At 42.3% G+C, this 25,690-nt stretch overlaps 1 protein-coding gene across 2 annotated transcripts; it reads left to right on the top strand.

Annotated features, from left to right (window-relative positions):
- The first annotated feature begins 5,015 nt into the window (after window positions 1–5,015).
- On the top strand, window positions 5,016–20,793 carry lrrc71 (leucine rich repeat containing 71). 2 transcript variants are annotated; one of them, XM_024396181.2, is made up of 17 exons: window positions 5,016–5,392; window positions 5,571–5,609; window positions 5,921–6,055; window positions 6,820–6,939; window positions 7,253–7,328; window positions 7,561–7,635; window positions 9,247–9,315; window positions 9,407–9,566; window positions 9,724–9,807; window positions 10,028–10,102; window positions 10,483–10,587; window positions 13,292–13,379; window positions 13,463–13,542; window positions 13,644–13,670; window positions 16,229–16,340; window positions 19,560–19,651; window positions 19,841–20,793. In XM_024396181.2, the coding sequence occupies exons 1-17, from the start codon at window positions 5,317–5,319 to the stop codon at window positions 19,961–19,963; spliced, it is 1,536 nt and encodes a 511-aa protein (XP_024251949.1). In that variant the 5' UTR covers window positions 5,016–5,316; the 3' UTR covers window positions 19,964–20,793. The 2 variants fall into 2 exon arrangements, with proteins under 2 accessions (XP_024251949.1, XP_024251950.1); XM_024396182.2 differs by lacking the exon at window positions 5,571–5,609.
- Window positions 20,794–25,690: the final 4,897 nt, after the last annotated feature.

Raw genomic sequence — 25,690 nt, 5'->3', positions numbered from 1 at the left:
GCAATGATTATTTTCATCAATGTGTCAAGAGAAATAGTATTAAAAAACTTGAGTATATCTCACTTGATCCTTGGTCCTGGTTGTGCAGACTCTTGGAGCTTTGGAGGAATACGCAGATTTAAAGAAGAGTCTGTAATTTGCTTTCTAATGATCATGATCTTTTTGTCAAAGAAGTGAAAATCATCCTCTCTTGGGAAATGCTGCTTTTTAGTTAGCTTTGCGACAGGATCAAAAATACATTTGGGATTGTTCTTATTTTCCTCAATTAAGTTGGAAAAATAGGATGATCGAGCAGCAGTGAGGGCTCTTTGATACTGCGCGGTACTGTCTTTCCAAGCTAGTCGGAAGACTTCCAGTTTGGTGTAGCACCATGTTCGTTCCAATTTTCTGGAAGCTTGCTTCAAGAGCTTGGGTAGTTTCTGTATACCAGGGAGCTAGTTTCTTATGACAAATGTTTTTAGGGGTGCAACTGCATCTAGGGTATTACTCAAGGTTAATTTGAGTTCCTCAGTTAGGTGGTTAACTGATTTTTGTACTCTGACGTCCTTGGGTAGGTGGAGGGAGTCTGGAAGGGCATCTAGGAATCTTTGGGTTGTCCGAGAATAGCGCGGCTTTTGATGACCTTTGGTTGGTGTCTGAGCAGATTATTTGTTGTGATTGCAAACTTAATAAAATGGTGGTCCAGGATTATGAGGAAAAACATTAAGATCCACAACATTTATTCCACTGGACAAAACTAGGTCCAGAGTATGACTGTGGCAGTGAGTATGTCGGGAGACATGTTGGACAAAACCCACTGAGTCGATGATGGCTCCAAAAGCCTTTTGGAGTGGGTCGGTGAACTTTTCCATGTGAATATTAAAGTCACCAAAAATGTGAATATTATCTCCCATGACTACAAGGTCCGATAGGAATTCAGGGAACTCAGTGAGGAACGCTGTTTATGGCCCAGGATTCCTGTAAAGTGATTGAGTTGGCTGCATAGATTTCATGACTAGAAGCTCAAAAGACAAACTAAATTTGCTATCGTAAATGTTAGCAACACCTCCGCCTTTGCGGTATGCGCGGGGGATATGGTCACTATTGTAACCAGGAGGTGAGGCCTCATTTAACACAGTAATTTTATAAGCCTTAAGCCATGTTTCAGTCAGGCCAATAAAATCAAGATTATGATCAGTGATTAGTTCATTGACTATAACTGCCTTGGAAGTGAGGGATCTAACATTAAGTAGCTCTATTTTGAGATATCACAATCTCTTTCAATAATGACAGAAATGGAGGTCTTTATTCCAGTGAGATTGCTAAGGCGAACATCACCATGTTTAGTTTTGCCCAAACTAGATCGAGGCACAGACACCGTCTCAATGGGGATAGCTGAGCTGACTACACTGACTGTGCTAGTGGCAGACTCAACTGAACAGGCAGGCTGGCTAACAGCCTGCTGCCTGGCCTGCACTCTGTCCCATTGTGGAGCTAGGGAAGTTAGAGCCCGGTCTATGTTCGTAGATGAGATGAGAGCACCCCTTCATCTAGGATGGAGTCCGTCACTCCTCAGCAGGCCAGGCTTGGTCCTGTTTGTGGGTGAGTCCCAGAAAGAGGGCCAATTATCTACAAATGATATCTTTTGGGAGGGGCAGAAAACTTATTTCAACCAGCGATTGAGTTGTGAGACTGCTGTAGAGCTCATCACTCCCCCTAACTGGGAGGGGGCCAGAGACAATTACTTGATGCCGACACATCTTTCTAGCTGATTTACACGCTGAAGCTATGTTGCGCTTGGCGACCTCGGACTGTTTCATCCTAACATCATTGGTGCCGACGTGGATAACAATATCCCTATATTCTCTACACTCGCCAGTTTTAGCCTTAGCCAGCACCATCTTCAGATTAGCCTTAATGTCGGGAGCCCTGCCCCCTGGTAAACAGTGTATGATCGCTGGATGATTAGTTTGAAGTCTAATACTGCGGAGTCGCCAATGACTAGGGTTTTCAATTTGTCAGAGCTAATGGGAGGTTTCGGCGTCTCAGACCCCGTAATGGGAGGAGGAGAGACCAGAGAAGGCTCGGCCTCTGACTCCGACCCGTTGCTTAATGGGGAGAACTGGTTGAAAGTTTCTGTGGGCTGAATGAGCAACACCGGTTGAGCATTCCTACAGCATTTCCTTCCAGAAGCTATGAGAAAATTGTCCGACTGCGGGGACTGTGCGAGGGGATTTATACTACTATCTGTACTTATTGGTGGCACAGACGCTGTTTCATCCTTTCCTACACTTAAATTACCCTTGCCTAACGATTGCGTCTGTAGCTGGGCTTGCAGCACAGCTATCCTCGCCATAAGGCAATTGTTCTCCTGTATAATATGAGTACAGCGACTGCAATTAGAAGGCATAATGTTAATGTTACTACTTAGCTTCGGCTGGTGGATATCCTGACGAACCACGTCCAGATAAAGCGTCCGGGGTGAAAAGGTTAAATGAAAATAGTTGAGCGAAGGAAAAAAATAAAAATATAAAACGTAATTAAAAGGTAAAAAATGCAAAGTTGGCAGGTAGCAAAGTAAGGATAGCAACAAACCGCACAGCAGCACGTAAACAAGTCTACATTCTAATGGAGTTGGCCTAGTATTTTATATTAAACCTACCTTACGCATCCAATTGTTTCTCCATTTGTAACTTACCCACCAAAAATATAAATATGCTGTTTTACATTTAGTTTTATTTGTGCTGTCTAATTCCTAAAATGGTGTAACTTGTACACTGGGAGTCAGGAAGCAAGTTCAGGGAGTGTATTTAATAAATAAATGAACATAGTCAAAACAAGAAACACGGGTAGCATACAGACATGAACAGAAACATAGTCAATAACACCTAGGGGAAGAACCAAAGGGAGTGACAAATATAGGGAAGATAATCAGGAAGTTGATGGAGTCCAGGTGAATCTGATGAGGTGTTGGTGCGCGTAATGATGGTGACAGGTGTGTGTAATAATAACCAGACTGGCGACCTCGAGTGCCGGAGAGGGAGCATACATGACAAATGGAATAGAAGAAGAATCTGTGTGCTCTCGGATAGTAGCAATAGTTCATATGATGCTCTTCGATGTCCCAGGTATTGGCATTGATGAATAATGCATTGTTACAGTTGTTGGTTAGCTAGCTAGAATTTTGCCGTATTAGGACACATGTGACATCAGTCAAAACACCTCAAAACAAGTCATGGGATCAAGAACAAGATCAATCAATCTGAAACGAGCCACTTATGATGGCAGTTTCTTGTCATTGTTGCTAGCTATCTGGCCATCCAGACCACTGAGGTATAGCAAGAAGGTTTGCCCCATTGTTGAGCCTCATGGGTCAAGAATCAAAACGCAATTGGCTAACTTATTTCCCAACATGATTTTAATTAAAACAAACTTTAACTCCCTAGAGTTGATTGACGCAAAGAAAATTCCCATCAGAATCCGTCAATTTAAGATAGACATACATTTTTGCATTGGATGTGTCTCAATCCACCGCATCCGCCTATGTCGCACTTCTGCATTTGTGGTGAAAGGTGGAAGAGTAGTGTAGCGTCCGAACGGTTTGTCCTACAAAACTATTACAACCCCAGGTACCTTCCATTTTCCAACTTCTGTTTGTAGCGTCTGAACGGTTTTGGCTACATAAATACGTTGGAGTTCTACGTTTTTGCTCTGTGACCCACACAAGTGTCACGGGACTCGTCTGAAGGTAACCGGTACTGGTTTACATTTTTTTATGGAAGTGTGAGGGTAGTTTTGTGCCAATATTTTTTATATCTCATAGATAAAGGACAAACGCTTCAAAACCTTGTTTCTTATGATACATTTTTTGACTGTCTTTAAAAAAAAAACATTTATAAATGTGTTATTCAATGCATTTCTTTGGACTATAGTAGTAAGGGCCAAATTCAATATTTTAACAAATGATTATTTATTTAATCTTTTTTTATACCGAAAAAGGCCCTAAATTATTTGAGCAAATAGCTAAATGATCCATAGTATGACCATCTTAAAACAATTCCATATGTCAGACCCCCCCACCCAACGGCTTGGAATTAATCAAATAAAAGATAGGAATGATAAGTAGGCTTGAGGTATTTTTAAACAAACTTACATGACCTAAAATAAAATCTGAACAGTGACATCACGATAACAGAATGACGCAATAAACCCAAATCAAATGAATGACTCAATGAGGCCCGAGTAACAAACCGTAACAAAACCGTCTATTTGTTACTTGTGCACCGTGTCATTCATTTGATTCCGGCTTATTGCATCATTTTGTTATCGTGTCTGTTGGTTGATTTCTGGTATGTAGCTGGATGAACCACTGAACTAGGAGGTAACTGCCAAAATAAAGGAGACATCAATATAAAGCGTTGGCATTGATTCTACAACTGGAACTCTATAAGACACCATTCTTCCAAGAGAATTTACATAATTGACTGTTTTGTTGATGCTGGTGGAAACCGCTGTCTCAGGCGCAGCTCCACACAAACACACTTTAAACCCCTAATGCTCCTTTGAGACCCCTCTTTCAAAGTCAGTGAGATCTTTTTTATTCTAGCCATGGTAACCAAAATAATGGACAACTGGGCACTTTTATGCATGAGCCTTAGCATGATGGGGTGTGTTAATGGCTTAAATAACTTAGGGAACCACACCTGCATGGAATCACCTGCTTTCAATATACTTGGCATCCCTCGTTTACGCAAGTGTTTCCTTTATTTTGGCAGTTACCTGCAGGTTTATCAAATAACTATATGAACTGTGGTCCAGAGAACATAAACAGGACAAGGAGAGTGCCCAAATCCATCCATCCATTGCAGGTAAATTCAAGTAAAATATGTTGTCCTAGTTTTTATCTTGGCCGGGTCGCAGTTGTAAATGAGAACTTGTTCTCAACTTGCCTACCTGGTTAAATAAAGAAATAAAGAAATACAATTCCCTGGGGAAGGAGGGGCGGTTGGCATGGTGATAACGAGTAATGACGCCAAGTCTAGCTCGCTCTGGCAGTTTCAAGCAAGTGAAAACAACTGAAAGTGGCGTAAATTGGACAGAAAGAAAACACACACAGCTTGCTAAAAGCATATGTCGCTAGATAGCAAGCGAAATATTACTCTTGTTCGTTTAGGAGGCTATAATGAAATGTTCATTTGACTAACGTTAGACTGTAACAACAGTAGCTATAGTATAGTTACAGTCAACATCTGTGAATTTTAGCTGGCTAGCTAGCTTGCTAACGTCACCTGCCTACTGTACTTACTTACTAGCTAGCTAAGCTACATCACCTTGAGGATGAAAAAGAGGGTTGAGAAAGTCGTGAAAGAGAAGGCAGCTGGTAACGTTGAGGATGAGTTTTCGAAAACTGCTGGTAAGATGAAGGAATTCAGTCCCAGCCTTGCCTGACAAGTCCAGTTTCTAATGACAAGTGCTATTTACGTAGACCGTGGTGCAGATGCAGAAGTTTGGCTTATTTTGTTATATATTTCGGTTGTTAATTAAATAGCTGAGCACTTCACTGTTCTTTTGTCCGTTTCTCTGGCCATTAGGACTAAATATACAGGAGAAATGTCCAGTTCAGAGGATAGGTAAGATTTGAACCAGTAACATTATCTGGGCAGAGGAAGAGAAGATAAATATCACGAGTAGGCATATTCATCCTCCTCTGCCCAGATATACCCCAGTTGCCCAGATACTGGTTCAGGTAAGATTTTACTATTTTGGGAAATATATAGTACTGTACCTAACATTTTGTTTGTTGCTGCAGATTGAACTTTCTGTTTTTAATAACCTCAGTACAGTGACATAGTAAAAACGCAAATGCAAAACGGAATAGGTAGTCATAATGACAGATGGAATCACTGGATGTCATTCTGTGGTTTGATCCTCTCTCTAAAAGATGATTATCAGTGCTCTGGCAGCCTGGAGATGGACTTCCCTGAGCTGTGTTCTCTTCTGGGCATGAAGGAGATCCCTGCTGTAACCCCACGAGCCCCAGCCTCTGTCACTCCTACCACAGAGAGAGGCAACATGGGTAAATGACAGTCCACCAGCCATTCACATTAAACACCAAACTGTGGCGCTTAAGCCTCATGTCTTACTCGTTTCTCTATTGCTAGGCCCAGGGTTTTTTCTAGATCAAAAAGGGGCTTAGGTATTGGACGTTGCAGGGGGTGTGACAATGGGCGTGGTCGACCTGTTGCTTTTTTAAGCCAATTTCCTGCATTTAAAAAACATTATCCATGAAGCTGAGAGAAATGTTTACAGTTTTAAAGTAAATTTACACACATTCTACATATTCTACCATGGAGCTGAGATAATTGTTTTGCAGTGTTAAAGCAAATTTCCCATCAATTCTATGCATTTTGCCATGGCTAATGCTGTGTACTTTTTTAACTTTTTTTTTTTGCTGTGCTCAAACATAAGAACAAAATCAGTACTGCTAAATTAATTGTTTTTGGAATTTTTTATTATACCTGTCTAGCTTTTATTTTGGTGATTTTTGTTCTCAATGATTATATTATAAAACTATTGGCCCATTTATATTTTCTACATACTTTATATATTTTATTCACGGTATACATTTTGTGTGTGTCTGTGTGCACACATTTCATTACACATTATTCCCAAGTTCTCTCATCGTCATTCAGGTTGTGTCCCAAATAGCACCCTATTCCCTATAATGTACTACTTTTGATCAGTGCCCATAAGTGTACTATAAAGGGAATAGGGTGCCATTTGGGACTCAGTCTCACTTTTTATTATTGCTGTTTATCATTTACATACTTGTGGCGTCAGAGGAGAGCCAGTCCCAGATGGGTGCTGGTATAGCGACCACAACGTGGTGCCCTAAACCACGCCTCCAAGTGGAGCTGGAGAGCGAGGACCCTCGCAGTATTAAGGAGGTCAGGGTGTGTGGTGAGAGCATAACTGAACCAAACATAATCCTTCACTGTCTGAACAACATTAGAATACTCCTAAAGTAAACAATGTAGTGTAGTTGTGATAGTAAACAACATACAGAAAAAATCATTTAAAGATATGAGTTTTAAAACAATACTGCTTTCTCTCAAGAGACACTGACATCGACATTTGAACTGTACCACTTCTCTTACATATCCTCCTCTTACACAGTGAACAATATAAATAGTACCATGTAGTGCCATTGTATGAACATAATTTGTAATGGCAAACAAGAAGTGTCAGAGCCATTGTTTCTGTCATTTCGTAGGGTGGAAGGTAGATGAGCTGATGGCTCGAGTGCTTAACAAGACACTTCCAGCCCTAAGCAACCTACAGAATCTGCAGTGAGTACTGTATTTAGATTGAGATGCATATTTTTGTACTTCATGATATACAGTATTTGCCCAAGGCAAAGCTAAGCTCTATTGGGCATGTTCGGCATGTTTTTTTCCCCCAGCTAATGTCCTTTTCCTGGAAGAAACTGAGCAAAATATCCCACATTTATTGTTACTTGGTTGTTAGTGTAATGTTTGGGGGATAGGCATTGCTCTTGCAATATTATCTTCTGTGTTGCAGTCTGTGGTGTGCTGGTCTGACGGGGCGAACTCTGACCTCCCTGAAGAATACAATATCTCTCTGCTCAAACCTAAGGTGATTGGATGATTCACCATATACAGTGCCTTCAGAAAGTATTCATTATACCCCTTGACTTATTTCACATTGTGTTACAGACTGAATTCAAAATGTATTACATTTATTATTTTCTCACTCATCTACATACAATACCCCATAATGACAAAGTGAAAACATGTTTTTAGAAATATTAGCACATTTATTGAATATTAAATACAGAAATATCTCATTAACATAAGTATTCACACCCCTGAGCCAATACTTTATAGAAGCACCTTTGGCAGTGATTACAGCTGTGAGTCTTTCTGGGTAAGTCTCTAAGAGGTTTCCACAACTGGATTGTGCAACATTTGCCCATTTAGTCATTTCAAAATTCTTCAAGTTCTGTCAAATTGGTTGTCTAGCAATGATCAACAACCATTTTCAGTCCTTGCCATAGATTTTCAAGTAGATTTAAGTCAAAATTTTAACTCAGCCACTCAGGAACATTCAATGTCGTCTTGGTAAGCAACTCCAGTGTAGATTTGGCCTTGTGTTTTAGGCTATTGTCCTGCTGAAAGGTGAATTATTCTCCCAGTTCTGGTGGAAAGCAGACTGAACCAGGTGTTTCTGGTTCAGGATCTGAACCAGGTTTTTCTCTAGGATTTGCCTGTGCTTAGCTCCATTCAGTTTTTTTTTTTTATCCTGAAAAACTCCCCAGTTCTTACCGATTACAAGCATACCCATAACATGATGCAGCCACCACTAAGATTGAAAATATGGAGAGCGGTACTCAGTAATGTGTTGTTTGAGATTTGCCCCAAATACAATCAGGACAAAAAATGAATTGCTTCGCCACATTTTTTTGCAGTATTTTAGTGCCTTGTTGCAAACAGGATGCATGTTTTGGAATACTTTTACTCTGTGCAGGCTTCCTTCTTTTCCCTCTATCAAGTAGGTTAGTATTGTGGAGTAACTACAATGTTGTTGATCCATCCTCAGTTTTCTCCTATCACAGCCATTAAACTTTGTAACTGATTTTTAAAGTCACCTTACACAAAATTGTATGCGTGGGATACAGAAATGAGGTAGTCATTAAAATACACCATTGCACAAAGTCCATGCAACTTATTGTGGGACTTTAAGCAATTTTTTAAACTTACTCTTTTAACTTATTTAGGCTTGCCATAACAAAGGGCCTGAATACTTATTGACTCAAGACATTTCAGTTTTAAATGTTTAATTCATTTGTAAAAATTTCGATAAACATAATTGCACTTTGACATTATGGGGTATTGTGTGTAGGCCAGTGACAAAAATATATATATATTTAATCCATATTAAATTCAGGCTGTAAAGTGGAAAAAGTCAAAAGGGTGTGAATACTTCCTGAATGCACCGTACCTATTCTCTTTGAATGTGCTTCACTACCTGTGTCATGGAGATATGCAGAGCATAATGAAAGAATATCTGGGCCCGTATTAATCAAGCGTCTCGGAGTAGTGCTGATTTAGGATCAGTTTTACCTTTTAGATTACAATGATAAGATTACATGGACAGTAGGGACCTGATCTTCAGGCAGCGCTCGTACTCTAAGACGCTTGATACAGTCAGCCACTGAACTTCTCATGTTCTCTGTCTCTCGGTTAGGACTGTGGTTTTGGAGGGAAACCCACTACCAGAGCAGAGTTATCACCTCCTTATATCTGAAGACAGTATGTGAGTCCCTGTTTTTTATTTATTATTATATATATTTTTTTCAATCATGCTTACACACACATTTCAATGATGATGTATCACTGCAATACAGGCTTACTCATGTATCACTGCGTAATAACCGGATTGGCGAGGAGGGAGCTCGCCTGATTGGCTCAGCCCTCGCTACAGCCCAGACTGCCAACAATAATCTTCTGGCACTCAATCTGGCCTTCAATTCCATTGGTGATGCGGGTGCTGCTCATATAGCGCAGGTACTCTGGATGAGAGCATCTGCTAAATTAGTCAAATGTAAAAAATGTACTCCACTATTGTAGAAATGTGTTTTCCACATTTACCAGCCTTGAAGGATGATACGTGGCAGATATTTGTTGTTGTATCAACTTCTTTCTCCCCTATTTTTGCTACCAGGGTTTGCGTCTGAATCGCTCTTTGCTGTGTCTCTCTCTGGCCAATAATCATATTGGAGACACAGGAGCCTCTCGTCTGGCAGAGGTGGGTACTTAACCGCTTACAAATGATTCCCCTTTAAAAATAAACTAAGAGTTTTCAAAGGGTGTGTAACAAATGGCACTCCATTCCTTAAATAGTGCATTCCCTATGGGCCTGGTTTGAAATAGTGCACTACATAGGGAATAGGGTGCCATTTGGGATCCAAGTCTTTTTTTGTATCTTTACCCTCCCAATGATCTCTCTCTCTGTGTGGGATCCTTAGGTGCTGGGTCCCTTTTCTCTGACCCATGATGAGGTTGTTGAGAGGAGGAGGCTGCTGCTCAGAAGAGACCAGTCGGTGAGAGTGGAAAGCACACCTACACACTACTTTTCTTAAATTAATTTTTTTTAGGACTGGGGCAGTCCCACTTCTTTTTATATATTTGCTTTTCATATTTTTTTTATTAGATAGAACAATAAAATACTGACAGGAAAGGTAGGAAGAGAGAGAGAGTGTGCTAGAAAAGCAGTGTGCCGGATTTAAACCCACGCTCTCACTGGGATATGTATTCTGGAGGCAGCGGCTTAGAAGCCGCTAGACCATCCCAAGCCACACACACACACACACACCTACACACTTCTATAGAAGAATAACACACCAATAGCTACACACTAACTCAAACTAAACTGCACGCACACTAATCTGATCCTGTTTTCTCTCTCTCTCTGTCTTCCCAGCCCTCTCATGCTGACTCTAAGTGTGAACGACCTCTCTCCATCCCCAGCAGCTCCTCACTGGAGCGCAACGTCAGCAAAGGAGCCAAGGTTGCCTCCAAGAAAAAAGTACCTACCAGAACTCGGGGCTAGTTTCCCAGACACTGACTAAGCCTAGTCCTGGACTAAGGCATGGTCTAGGAAAGGGGTTCCCAAACATTTTGGGCTCGTGACCCTATTACAAATCCGTCTGACAGTACTTCAATCTAAAACAATTATGGTTTGAAGTGACTGAATTGCATCAGAAAGATATTGGGAAGTTCAGATCATCAGGCAAAAATTGGATATGATCTTCTATGTAGAAAAGAACGCCATCATTGTTTTGAATTTGGTGCCTGGTCCTGTTCTTTCTAATGAATCCTGCGTGGCCTGTGAGCATTGTAGAGGGAAACAGACAATACAAATGTGTTCCTGAGAGTCTTAGGTCGGGTTCCCCTGCGGCGACGATGAATGCGTCAAGCAATGGTTGTGTGCCTAAGGCTGTTGCGATGACCGTATTACCGCCACACCGGCAGTCACGAGTCATGAAGGCAGTCAAATTCCACATGACCATTTAGTCACGGTAATTAGGCTTCTCCAGGCACGGATGTTGCTGCTGGTCATTCGTGACCACCACAGCCCTATGTGTACCACGTCATCGACTGTGCCATCGGGCACCAGATTTCTATAACATGACGTGGTCAACTGATACGCAAAATAGCTATCCAGGCGTTTTAAGATCTGGCATGCGTCAGCAACGTCAGAGCAGCGGCAGACGACTTTAGCTTTCGGGAATGGGGTCCTAATACAGGTAACTGCAAAAATAAAGGAAATGCTTTACTAAATGAGGGATACAAAGTATATTGAAAGCAGGTGCTTCCACATGTGTGGTTTCTGAGTTAATTAAGCAATTAACATCCCATCATGCTTAGGGTCATGTATAAAACTACCCAGTTGCCCATTATTTTGGCTACCATGACTAGAAGAAGAGCTCTGTGACTTTTTAAAGAGGGGTCTCAATGGAGCATAGGGTGTAAAAGTGTGTGTGTCAGTCACTAGATCTCAACCCGATTAGGAGATTATGGAGTGGTGCCTGAGACGGCGTTTTCCACCACATCAACAAAACACCAAATTATCGACTTTTTCATGGAAGAATGGTGTCGCATCCCTCCAATAGAGTTCCAGACACTTGTAGAATCTATGCCAAAGCACATTGAAGCTGTTCTGGTTCATGTTGGCCCCACACATACTGAGACACTTTATGTTGGTGTTTAATTTATTTCGGCAGTCATCTGTAGCGTATAGCTTCAAAAGTTAGAGCCACATTTGAAGGAAGGAAGAAAGGAAGGGGAGAGGGAGATCATTTAAGTGATGTACAGTGTATTCAGACCCCTTCACTTTTTCCACATTTTGTTATGTTACAGCCTTATTCTAAAATGGATTAGATTTATTTTCCTCAATCTACACACAATACCCCATAATGACAAAGTGAAAACAGGTTTTTAGAAATGTTTGCAAATGTACAAAAAAAACCAACAGAAATACCTTATTTAACATAAATATTCAGACCCTTTGCTATGAGACTTGAAATTGAGCTCAGGCGCATCCTGTTTCCATTGATCATCCTTGAGCTGTTTCTATTACTTGATTGGAGTCCACCTGTGGTAAAGTCAATTGATTGGACATGTTTTGGAAAGGCACATTCCTGTCTGACTATATAAGGTCTCACAGTTGACAGTGCATGTCATTGCAAAAACCAAGCCATGAGGCCATGTCGAGGCACAGATCTGGGGAAGGGTACCAAAAAATATCTGAAGCATTGAAGGTCCACAAGAACACAGTGGCCTCCATCATTTTTAAATGGACGAGTCTGGAACCAGCAAGACTCTTCCAAGAGCTGGCCGCCCAGCCAAACTGAGCAATCGAGGGAGAAGGGCCTTGATCAGGGAGATGACCACGATCACAATGGTCACTCTGGTCACTCACAATGGTCACTCCTCTGTGGAGATGGGAGAACCTTCCAGAAGGACAACCATCTCAGCTGCGCTCCACCAATCAGGCCTTTATGGTAAAGTGGCCAGAAGGAAGCCACTCCTCAGTAAAAGGCACATGACAGCCCGCATGGAGTTTGCCACAAGGCATTTTAAAGGACTCTGACCACGAGAAACAACATTCTCTGGTATGATGAAACCAAGTTTTAACTCTTTGGCCTGAATGCCAAGCATCACGTCTGGAGGAAACCTGGCACCATCCCTACGGTGAAGCATGGTGGTGGCAGCATCAATGCTGTGTGGAAGTTTTTGAGGGGCAGGGACCGGGAGACTAGTCAGGATCGAGGGAATGGTGAACAGAGCAAAGTACAGAGAGCTCTTTGATGAAAACCTGCTTAGGACCTCAGACTGGGGCAAAGGTTCACCTTCCAACAGGACAACGACCCTAAGCACACAGCCAAGACAACACAGGAGTGGCTTCGGGACAAGTCTCTGAATGTGAGTGGCCCAGCCAGAGCCCGGACTTGAACCCGATCGAACATCTCTGGAGAGACCTGAAAATAGCTGTGCAGTGACGCTCCCCATCGAACCTGACAGACCTTGAGGATCTGCAGAAAAGAATAGAGAAACTCCCCAAATCAGACGACCCCCACCGTTGGTCGCGACCCCAAGTTTGGGAAATGCTGTTCTAGGCTTAATCTGTCTCAGGGAAACCACCCATACAGTATGATCTCTTTCATAAACACACAGAAAAAAAAGGTTCCTTCATATTCAGATTAATCACTTTATTTTTTTTTTTTTAGGACACAGCCAAAAAGGATGAGAAGCCAGCAGCAAACCAGACAGGAGGGGTAGCAGGAAAGAAAGAGGAACCAAAGTTGGCCAGAAAAGGTAAAGCATTGTCATAAACCCTTATGATAACCATAATATTTCTCTCTCTTCTATACCTTAGTTTTTCTTGTTCCCTCTTTCAGCCTCTGACACCAAGTTGCCCCGGGGTAAAGGGGGAAAGTCAGGGGGTAAAGAGAAGCGCCCATCTGTGTTGGATCAAGAGGTACCAATAGAGACCCTGTTAGACTCAGGTTAAAATGCATTGTATCCCCTTGGAAATATGTACAATGTGGACAGCTCATGTCCCTCTGTTTCTTTCTGCAGGAGAAGGCCAATGCTACACAGAATAAGGTGTGTTTGTTTGGGTGTATGTGTACATTGCAGTTTGTCTCACAGATGACACCATGTTAGTGTTTCTTTTCAAAGAGAAAAAGCTTAGACTGTGAATTGCACAATGTTTGGATTTGGTGGATATACAGTGCATTCGGAAAGTATTCAGACCCCTTGACTTTTTCCACATTTTGTTACATTACAGCCTTACTCTAAGATTTATTAAATTGTTTTTCCCCCTCAATCTACACACAATACCCCATAATGACAAAGCAAAAACAGGTTTTTAAAAAACTGAAATATCACAATTGACCTATGTTTTCAGATCCTTTACTCAGTACTTTGTTGAGGCACCTTTTGCAGAGATTACAGCCTCGAGTCTTCTTGGGTATGATGCTACAAGCTTGGCACACCTGTATTTGGGAGTTTCTCTGCAAATCCTTTCAAGCTCTGTCAGGTTGGATGGGGAGCGTCGCTGCACAGCTATTTTCAGGTCTCTCCAGAGATGTTCAAGTCCGAGCTCTGGCTGGGCCACTCAAGGACATTCAGAGACTTGTCCCAAAGCCACTCCTGTGTGGTCTTGGCTGTTTGCTTAGGGTCGTTGTCCTGTTGGAATGTGAACCTTCGCCCAGGTCTGAAATCCTGAGCGCACTGGAGAAGGTTTTCATCAAGGACCTCTCTGTACGTTGCTCCTTTCATCTTTCCCTCGATCCTGATTACTCTCCCAATCCCTGCTGCTGAAAAACATCCCCACAGCATGATGCTGCCACCACCATGCTTCACCGTAGGGATAGTGCCAGGTTTCCTCCAGATGTGACACTTGGCATTCAGGCCAAATAGTTAAATCTTGGTTTCATCAGACCAGAGAATCTTGTTTCTTTACTGACTTTGTCCCCATGGGGAAATTTTGTTGCAGTGTCATGTACAAAACAAATTGACAATACAACTTTCATACATACCATTAAAAAGAGACTAGCCTGCTGGCCTTACTCAGTGGATAGGAACATTAGCCCGAGCTATTTAGGAGGAATATCACACCTGGCACAAATTATTGTCTATTTCTGTTTTTCCTTCTGAGGGATGCACTATACCTGCGCCCAGAGGGGAGTAGTTCAAATTCCGGGTACAGTGGGTGGCTTGGGTCTAAAATGATTTTGTGAGCCTTGCGGAGGGCCATGACCTTAAAGTTCTCATCCAGGCCTGTCTGTTTGACTCCAAGTACCTTGCTTGATGTGGTGATAATCCTTCTCAGCATATTTCTCTGGCTGACAGTAGAATTGCCAAACCAACAAACAATACAAAAAGTGAAAACTCAATGAAAGATTTGTAAAACAGAGTCAGTATAGTACAATTAACATTAAAAGATCCCAGCTTTTTGAGAAAGTACAGTCTCTGTTGACTATTTTTGTAGATCAGTTTCTCGTGGTCAGAGTCCTTTAGGATCCTTTTGGCAAACTCCAAGCGGGCTGTCATGTTCCTTTTACTGAGGAGTAGCTTCCATCTAGCCACTCTACCCTAAAGTCCTAATTGGTGGAGTGCTGGAAGGTTCTCCCATCTCCACAGAGGAACTGGAGCTCTGTCAGAGTGAACATCTGGCTCTTGGTCTCCTCACTTACCAAGGCCATTCTCCCCCGATTGTTCAGTGTGGCCAGCTCTAGGAAGAGTTATTGAGGACTTACAATGCTTCAGGAATATTTTGGTACCCTTACCCAGATCTGTGCCTCGACTCAATCCTGTCTATGAGCTCTACGGACAATTCCTTTGACCTCATGGCTTGGTTTTTGCTCTGACATGCACTGTGAACTGTGGGACCTTACATAGACAGGTGTGTGCCTTTCCAAATCATGTCCAATCAATTGAATTTACCACAGGTGGACTCCAAGTTGTAGAAACATCTCAAGGATGATCAATGGAAGAGAATGCACCTGAGCTAAATTTGAGTCTCATAGCAAAGGGTCTGAATACTTATGTAAATAAGGTATCTGTTTTTTAATTTTAATAGATTAGCTAAAATGTCTAAACCGGTTTTCACTTTGTCATTATGGGGCATTGTGTGTAGATTGAGGGGGGGATATTTTATCAATTTCAGAATAAGGCTGTAACGTAACAAAATGTGGATAAGGTGAAGAGGTCTAAATACTTTACTAATGCACTGTATGATGTACATAAAACTAACAACTGTTAAAGCATTATTACCACCGTATGTGCTGGGGCGGCAGGGTATCCTAGTGGTTAGAGCATTGGACTACTAACCGAAAGGTTGCAAGTTCAAATCCCCGAGCTGACAAGGTACAAAATCTGTCGTTCTGCCACTGAACAGGCAGTTAACCCACTGTTCCTAGGCCGTCATTGAAAATAAGAATTTGTTCTTAACTGACTTGCCTAGTAAAATAAAGGTATAAAAAAAAAAAGTCCAATCAAACTCCAACAATATTTTGCTACTGTGTTGCATCCCAAATAGCACCCTGTTCCCTTCATAGTGCACTACTTTTGCCCTGATCAAAAGTGGCACACTATAAAAGGAATAAGGTGCAATATGGCACACAACTCAGATTTTTAATCCAGTTTCCTTCCACCAGTCAGCAGAGTTGGTTGAGACAGTGAGCCCCCTGCTGGAGCCGGGAGTGCAACACACTGGAGGCCGAGTAATTCTGCCTGGGAACACAGCCCTCACCTCCCTCAACCTAGCAGGTCAGATTCCGCACCAATTCCCAGAGACACATTACTTGGACTCGAGTTTGACTCGAGTCACAACTTTGATGACTTGAGACTCAACTTGATAGAAAATAACTTGCGACTTGATTTGGACTTTGAGCCTCAAGACGCGGGACTTGACTTTGACTTGAGACTTGAAATGATCTGGCCAGGTTTTTGTAATGTTTTGTCACTCTACGGCACAGAGTCTCCGTGGATTACTCTCCACGCAGCCAGAGACAGTAGCCGCAGCATTTTCCATGCAAAAAAAACATGCAACAGATTGGCTAGAGAAACGCACACTTGTCACTGATTGGACCAGCAAATTATCAACACAGGGCGGGAGAGCAAGTGAACAGATTACTGATTTGATGTACAGCAATAGGATCGGGTGCAGCGCAAATGTCAAAATGTAAGGAGACAGGATTGCCATAATAAATAAATATTCAGCTCTAAAAATTGTCTATCCACTTGTTCTCTCCAAACACCTGCCAGTGGAGAGAGCTTTGTTCTCTTGACGAAATGTTTGCTGTTACTTTCACACGTTCAAATGCATATGTGGTAAATCTATACTGGACAAAAATAAACGGAACATGTAACAATTTCAAACATTTTAGAGTTACAGTCCATATAAGGAAATTAGACAATTGAAATAAATTCATTAGGCCCTAATCTATGAATTTCAGATGACTGGGAATACAGATATGGATCTGTTGGTCACAGATACCTTAAAATATGTAGGGGCGTGGATCAGAAAACCAATCAGTATCTGGTGTGAGATGTCACAGCACGACACATCTCCTTCGCATAGAGTTGATTCTGGCCTGTGGAATGTTGTCCCACTCCTCAATTGCTGTGAGAAGCATCCCAAACATGCTTAATGGGTGGCATGTCTGGTGAATATGCAGGCCATGGAAGAACTGGGACATTTTCAGCTTCCAGGAATTGTGTACACATCTTTGAGACATGGGGATGTGCATTATCATGCAGAAACATGAGGTGATGGCGGCAGATGGCACGACAATAGACTTCAGGATCTCATCACAGTATCTTTGTGCATTCAAATTGTCATCGATAAAATGCAATTGTGTTTGTTGTCCGTAGCTTATGCCTGCCCTTACCATTACCCCACCATGGGGCACTCTGTTCACAACGTTGACATCAGCAAACCGCTTGTCCACATGATGCCGTACACGCCGTTTGCCATCTGCCCAGTACAGTTGAAGCAGGGATTCATCCAAGAAGAGCACACTTCTCCAGCGTGCCAGTGGTCATCGAGTTATTTGACAGTTTGTGCAGAATTCCTTTGGTTGTGCAAACCCACAGTTTCATCAGCTGGATGGGTGGCTGGTCTCAGACGATCCCGCAGGTGAAGAAGCCGGTTGTGGAGGTCCTGGGTTGGCGTGGTTAAACGTGGTCTGAGGTTGTGAGGCCGGTCGGACATACTGCCAAATGGCATTAACATTAATTTCTCTGACAACAGCTCTGTTGGACATACCTGCATTCAGCATGCCAATTGCACGCTCCCTCAAAACTGGACACATCTGTAAAATTGGGTTGTGTGACAAAACTGCACATTTTAGGGTGGACTTTTATTGTCCCCAGCACAAGGTGAACCTGTGTAATGTTCATGTTGTTTAATCAGTTTGATATGGCACACCTGTCAGGTGGATGGATTATCTTGGCAAAGAAGAAATCCTTACTAACATTGATGTAAACACATTTGCGTTTGGAACATTTCGGTATCTTTTATTTAATCTCATGAAACCAACACTTAACATGTTGCGTTTCATATTTTTGTTCAGTGTATATATTCCATCTAATCCTAAAATAATTGCTAGCGTTTCAACATTCCATCCCTGTACTGTTTATTGAAACACTTGGACATTTCTGTTTCATGTTTTCATGTACCATTTCTTACCTTCCGAGTGGGCACGATGTTCATTGCGAACTTTCATGTGCACAAGACTCATGACGTAGAAATTCTGTTAATTGAATTAAATATGGTTTTGTGTGTTTGTCAACAGCAAACATTTCAACAAGAGAACAAAGTGCTCTCCAATGGTGAAAGCGCCATATCATACAAAATATACAAGCAGATTTACCAAATATACATGGGCAATAGCCTCTGATACAGACATTGTGGTTGTGTGTACCGTAATAGGAGTGTGCGAACCTCAGTGTGTCGGTAGCAGTGCGTGGGTAAAATCACTAAGTAGAAAAAACATGTGGACTCACCCTACTTGTAGAGAAATGCCAATGCCATCCTCCTGTCTTTCATGTTGCCGAAACAGTCTGTGACTCTGTCATACAGTATACGCTTTTAGTTTTTGTTGACCTAGGCTACCTGGCTAAAATGCTTGCTTGCTAGACTAACTTCCTATCATGGGCAACAATTAGCCAGCTAGCTAACATTAGCCTTCTACATATTGAACTTACATCCTCTCAGGCCAGATGAAGAATGTATGAATTCATGGTTGGGTCAGAATGACTGTAATCATTGGCCAGTACAGAGAATTAAGTCCAAATTCATATCTCCATCCATGGCTTATTTAGGAAAGGGAACATTTTAGCTAGCTAGCCAACGGAGGACAACAACACAACTAGAGGCAACTGTAACAGTATAGCTTCCGTCCCTCTCCTCGCCCCAACCTGGGCTCGAACCAGGGACCCTCTGCACACATCAACCACAGTCACTCACGAAGCATCGCGCCACAAAAGCCGAACAACTACTTCTAGGTCTCAGAGCGAGTGACGTCACCGACTGAAACACTATTACGCGCACACCACCGCTAACTATCTAGCCATTTCACATCGGCCACACAACAATTACATTTTTTTCCCAAAACGTGCTGCAGACTAGTGAAAGCCTCAATGAATAAAGATGTGTAATGACTGGTTCAACTACAAGTCTAGATTTAATTTTACTTGACTCAACTTCACTTGCTCTTAGAATGCAGGACTTGGACTTGACTAGAGACTCAAACCTTGTGACTCTAATAATAGTGACTTGGTCCCACCTCTGCCACTTTCACAACACAGGTTGCGTCCATAATTACACCCTACTACTTTAGACCAGAGCCCAATGGGTACATTTGACCAGAGCCCTATGGATCTGGTCAATCAGATTTTTTTTGCTGCAATTATGTGATGTTGAAGTGAGGAATATATATATTTTTTTACAATGACTTGAATCGTCTTTGTATTGGGATGTAGGCAACAGGCTTTCAGAGCAGTCGCTGCTCCTCTTCCTGTCCTCAGTGGGGGCGCAGACTGAAGGGGGAGGTCTGCTTCGTCTCTGTCTCAATGTGAGTCTTGTCTATTCAAGCTCTTCCGTGTGTGTGTGTGTGTGGTGCATTGATCAGCTTTTTTTGTGTGTTTGTTGCTGGGTCAAAAGCTTGAAGATTCGTATAATTAAACAACTTAATTACTCCTGTTGTCAGTGTCCTTAACACTGAATGTGACCCCAGTCCACTTCTCTTTCTTTTTTTCTACAGAGAAACCGCTTCCCTCCAGACTGTGATTCCTTCCTCAAGATAAAAGAACTGATGTCACTCAGGGATCCTCTCAACAAAACGGCCTCTGCTCAAGTAGATGACGAACAGGGGCAGGCAGCATAAACTGTAGATAGCAGAGTGAAAATCTTAACTCCCCTACCCATATTGTTATCGTGGGTACCAGAACCAATTTGTGCTATCATTCCACACCTTGCCACTCCTTGTTTGGCATATGACAATAACTGGCATGATAGCAGGTCTGGTACCCAGGCTACCAATTTGTTTCTCAATTTGAATTACAAATGGATGTTTTTCCTGCTAGTGCCCCATTTATATTTCCACGTGTCACTTGTCTACTCTAGTCCAATCAATAAACCATAACAATGACATGAAATACTACACACCTCCACAACTGTTCACTTCATAAGAGGTGAAATCTTTAACTCTGAAAATAAACAGTTGTAGGAATCAGGATGCAGTCAGGGATCCTTGTTTGCACATTGGATGCATTGTAGTTTATGAATTCCATTCAAATGTCTTTGTATATCAGCAAGCTCCTGATTTAGTTAAAACATTTACGATACCAAGCCAAACAAAGCACAAAAATAGCGATCTGTTTTACATACTTTTTAGTTGTCACTTGAAAGGTGCCAGCATGCACCAGGATGTGAAAACGAGTCTCTACTGGTGAATGCATTTCAAGACAAATTTGTGAAGGCACATTGGACAACATTTATTTCATGCCTCTGTTAGCTGCTAGTTAAACTTTAAATGAGCTGCAATGGATGGGATGGGGACATCCCTGGTACTCCTGACAGTATTTTACTCTCAGCACCTGATGTGTCAACGTTCAGCTCCATCCAGCGTGACACCCAGGCAAACAATGTAAAAAAATTCAAACATGAATTGTTGCATCATTAAATTGGGGTTATGATGACAGTATTGTGTTACCGTGACGTTACGTTTTTTAAACTGTATATAAAAGGGTCTGAATCAACGTTAAGGTCATTCAAACCCATTAGCTCCCTTTTGATAACAGTAATACTCCAATTGGCTAGTCAGGAGTTTATCAAAGCATCAGCAGATTCAATACAAAAGTTGGTAGTTGATTATTTGGCCAGCATATTGTCTGAAACCAGAGGAAGATGATCCACCTCTACCCAAGTCTGCTTGGGGGGAGAATGTTGAGTGGAGACCGGCATTTTGCTATTTTCCCCATGTGCAAAGAGGTTGCCTTAACATGCTTGCTTTGTGTGCGCGAGCGTTGCAAAATAAATGTACACATGTTGTTCAATCATAGCACTCACACTGCTCGCACTTATCAACGAGCATCTGCGTAGCCAGTCGCTAAAATACAACTCTGTTCGATTTGTGACATTTGACACGCTGCAAGTCCCGCCTCTCCTCATTGGTTTTTAGGAGCATATACTCACGTGGGTGATTGAAAGATTGAGAGCGGACCCCTGGACCTTAGTTAATCTTAGTAACATAATAAAGAAATCCCATTAGAAATCCGTCAATTTCTGCTGGCGATGCTTTGGATGCGTCCACCGCCTACGTCGCACTTCCGCATCTGCGGTGAAAGGTGGCAGAACTAGAGTGGTGTTTGTCAGACCATGAGACATCCCAAAAATAGGTATTCTCAGGAAACCGTCTGTAGCGTCCAAACGGTTGGACCTACGAACTACACTGAAGAAAAATGTAAAACGCAACATGGAAAGTGTTAGTTCCATGTTTCATGAACTGAAATAAAAGATCCCAGAAATGATCCATACACACAAAAAGCTTATTTCTCTCAAATGTTGTGCACAAATTGGTTTACATCCCTGTTAGTGAGCATTTCTCCTTTGCCAAGAGAATCCATCCACCTGACATGTGTGGCATATCAAGAAGATTAAACAGCATGATCAAGATGAAAAAGCATCATTACACAGGTGCACCTTGTGCTGGGGACAAAAGGCCACTCTACAATGTGCAGTTGTGTCACACAACACAATGTCACAGATGTCTCAAGTTGGAGCTTACAATTGGCCTACTGACTCCAAGAATGTCCACCAGAGCTGTTGCCGGAGAATTGAATGTTAATTTCTCTACCCTAAAGCTGCCTCAAATGTCATTTTAGGGAATTTGGCAGTGCGTCCAACTGGCCTTCACATCAGTTTGTAGCCCAAACGGTTCAGACGCTACAAACAGAAGTTGGCACATCGACAGTACCGACTAGACAAGTCCCCTGACACTTGGGGCCGTAAAGCAAAACGGAGACCGCCATCTTGTTCACCACCCTATGACCTCCATTATCTGGCTTCTTCATCTGCGGGATCGTCTGAGACCAGCCACCCGGAAAGCTGATGAAACTGGGTTTGCACAACCAAAACATTTCTGTACAAACTGTCTCATGCACATCTGCGTGCTCATTGTCCTCACCAGGGTCTTGACCTGACTGCAATTTGGCATCGTGACCGACTAGGATGGGCAAACGCTCACCTTCGATGGCTACTGGCACCCTGGAGAAGTGTGTTCTTCACAGAATTATCCTGGTTTCAACTGTACGGGGCAGATGGCAGACAATGTGTATGGCATTTTGTGGGCGAGCGGTTTGCTGATATCAACGTTGTGAACAGAGTGCCCCATGGTGGCGGGTTATGGTATGGTTAGATGGACAACAAACACAGTTGCATTTTAATGATGACAATTTGAATACACAGAGGTACCGTGATGAGTTGAGGCCCATGGTTGTGGCCATTCATCCACTACCATTACCTCATGCTTCAGCATATTGCATGGTCACAAGTCGAAAGGACCTGTACAGTTACTGGAAGCTGAAAATGTCCCACATTGAGCATGTTTGCTCTGGACCGACATGTACGATAGCGTGTTCCAGTTCCTGCCAATATCCAGCAACTTAGCACATCCATTGAAGAGGAGTGGGACAACATTCCACAGGTCACAATCAACAGCCTGATCAATTCTATGCGAAGGGTGTGTCACATAAGACAAATGGTGACACACCAGATACCAACTGGTTTTCTGATCTACGCCCCTTCCTATTTTTAAAGGTATCTATATTCTCAGTCATGTGAAATCCATAGATTAGGGCCTTTAAAAAAATATACATTTCACTTTTATTCAACCAGGTAGGCAGGTTAAGAACAAGTTCTCATTTACAACTGCGACCTGGCCAAGATAAAGTAAAGCGACAAAAACACTGAGTTACACATGCAATCAATAACACCAAAATAGAGAAATCAATGTACAGTGTGTGCAGAAGAGTAGGGAGGTGAAAATAATAGCAATTTAGCATTAATACTGGAGTGATAGATGTGCAGATGATGATGTGCAAGTAGAGATACTGGGGTGCTAAAGAGCAAGAGGGTAAGGAATAATATGGGGATGAGGGTAGTCGTGCTGTTTACAGATTGGCTGTGTACAGGTACAGTGATCAGTAAGCTCCTCTGACAGCTGATGCTTAAAGTTAGAGGGGGAGATATAAGGCTCCAGCTTCAGAGATATTTGCAATTCGTTCCAGTCATTGGCAGCAAAGAACTGGAAGGAAAGGCGGCCAAAGGAAGTGTTGGCTTTGGGGATGACCAGTGAGATATACCTGCTGGAGAGCGTGCTATGGGTGGGTGTTGCTATGGTGATCAGTGAGCTGAGATAAGGCGGGGCTTTACCTAGCAAAGACTTATAGATGACCTGGAGCCAGTGGGTTAGGCGATGGATATGTAGTGAGGGCCAGCCAACGAGAGCATACAGGTCGCAGTGGTGGGTAGTATATGGGGCTTTGGTGATAAAACGGATGGCACTGTGATAGGCTACATCCAGTTTGCTGAGTGTTGGGGGCTATTTTGTAAATGACATTGCCGAAGTCGAGGATCGGTAGGATAGTCAGTTTTACGAGGGTATGTTTGGCGGCATGAGTGAAGGAGGCTTTGTTGCGAAATAGGAAGCTGATTCTAGATTTAATTTTGGATTGGAGATGCTTAATGTGAGTCTGGAAGGAGAGTTTACAGTCTAACCAGACACTTAGGTATTTGTAGTTGTCCACATATTCTAGGTCAGAACCGTCCATAGTAGTGATGCTAGTCGGGCGGGAGGGTGCGGGCAGCAATCTGTTGAAGAGCATGCACTTAGTTTTACTAGCATTCAAAAGCAGTTGCAGGCCACAGAAGGAGTGTTGTATGGCGTTGAAGCTCGTTCGGAGGTTTGTTAGCACAGTGTCCAAAGAAGGGTGAGATGTATACAAAATGGTGTCATCTGCGTAGAGGTGGATCAGAGAATCACCAGCAGCAAGAGCGACGACATTGATATATACAGAGAAAAGAGTCGGCCCGAGAATTTAACCCTGTGGCACCCCCTTAGAGACTGTCCGGACCTCTGACAACAGGCCCTCCGATTTGACAGACTGAACTCTGTCTGAGAAGTAGTTGGTGAACCAGGTGAGGCAGTCATTTGAGAAGCCAAGGCTATTGAGTCTGCCGATAAGAATGCGGTGATTTACAGAGTCGAAAGACTTGGCCAGGTCGATGAATACGGCTGCACAGTACTGTCTTTTATCAATGGCGGTTATATCGTTTTGGACCTTGACAGTGGCTCGGAACCAGATGATTGCATAGTGGAGAAGGTACGGTGGGATTCGAAATGGTCAGTGATCTGTTTATTAACCTGGCCAACATCCAGTGAAATTGCAGAGCGCCAAATTCAAAAACAGAAATACTCATTATAAAAATTAATGAAGCATACAAATGTTATACATCGGTTTAAAGATTAACTTCTTTCTTTCTTTCAAAAAGGCTTTACGGCGAAAGCATACCATGCGATTATCTGAGAACAGCGCCCAGCAGACAAATCATTACAAACAGTAACCAGCCAAGTAGAGGAGTTACACAAGTCAGAAATAGTGACAAAATTAATCACTTACCTTTGATGATCTTCATATGGTTGCACTCACGAGACTCCCATTTACTCAATAAATGTTTGTTTTATTCGATAAAGTCCCTGTTTATATCCAAAAACCTCCGTTTTGTTCAAGAATCCACAGGCTCAAACGCAGTCGCAACAGGCAGACGAAAAATCCAAATAGTATCAGTCAAGTTCGTAGAAACATGTCAAATTATGCTTATAATCAATTCTCATGTTGTTTTTAGCCTAAATAATCAATAATATTTCAAGTTGCTGCAGGGGGTGCTGAGATGTTGGCCGGGGTAGGGGTAGCCAGGTGGAAATAGTGGCCAGCTGTAGAGAAATGCTTATTGAAATTCTCGATTATCGTAGAGTTATCGGTGGTGCCAGTGTTTCCTATCCTCAGTGCAGTGGGCAGCTGGGAGGAGGTGCTCTTATTGTCCATGGACTTTAGTGTCCAAAAACTTATTGGAATATGTGCTACAGGAAGCAAATTAGTGTTTGAAAAAGCTAGCCTTAGCTTTCCTAACTGACTGAGTATGTTGGTTCCTGACTACAGTATGACTACTCTATGGAAAGGGGAGACTCCCACAAACAAGGTTGTTCTCTGTTTTGCTCTACGACCCCCACAAGGACTCATTTGAAGGTAACTGGTACCTATTTACAAAAGCTGAAAGTAGTTTTGTGCCTACCCCCCGCCCCCCAAAAAAAGATTCCTGAGCTTGTTTATCTCCTAGATACAGGGCAGACATTTCAACGTTGTTTCTTTTGACACATTTATTAATGTGTTATTCAATGTGTTTCTCTGGGATATAGTAGTAAAGGCAAATTTTATATTTTCACAAATTACCTTTTTTTTAATATACCTAAAAGGGGTTCTAAAATTCCAAATCAAACAGATAAATGATCCATATGAGCATCTTACACCAATTCCATATCAGTTTAGTGCAA

This window comes from Oncorhynchus tshawytscha, linkage group LG31, assembly GCF_018296145.1.
Source record: "Oncorhynchus tshawytscha isolate Ot180627B linkage group LG31, Otsh_v2.0, whole genome shotgun sequence".
In the NCBI taxonomy this organism is placed as follows: domain Eukaryota; kingdom Metazoa; phylum Chordata; class Actinopteri; order Salmoniformes; family Salmonidae; genus Oncorhynchus; species Oncorhynchus tshawytscha.
Note: the sequence above shows the minus strand (reverse complement) of the source record. Positions and strands in the feature narration are given on the sequence as shown.

Excerpts from the sequence above, each read along its gene's own strand:
- lrrc71 (XM_024396181.2), top strand. The coding sequence starts at position 5,317 with ATGAAAAAGAGGGTTGAGAAAGTCGTGAAAGAGAAGGCAGCTGGTAAC. Across the intron at positions 7,329-7,560 it reads AGCAACCTACAGAATCTGCA|TCTGTGGTGTGCTGGTCTGA; the intron begins GTGAGTACTGTA and ends TCTGTGTTGCAG. Across the intron at positions 16,341-19,559 it reads CACCTCCCTCAACCTAGCAG|GCAACAGGCTTTCAGAGCAG; the intron begins GTCAGATTCCGC and ends ATTGGGATGTAG.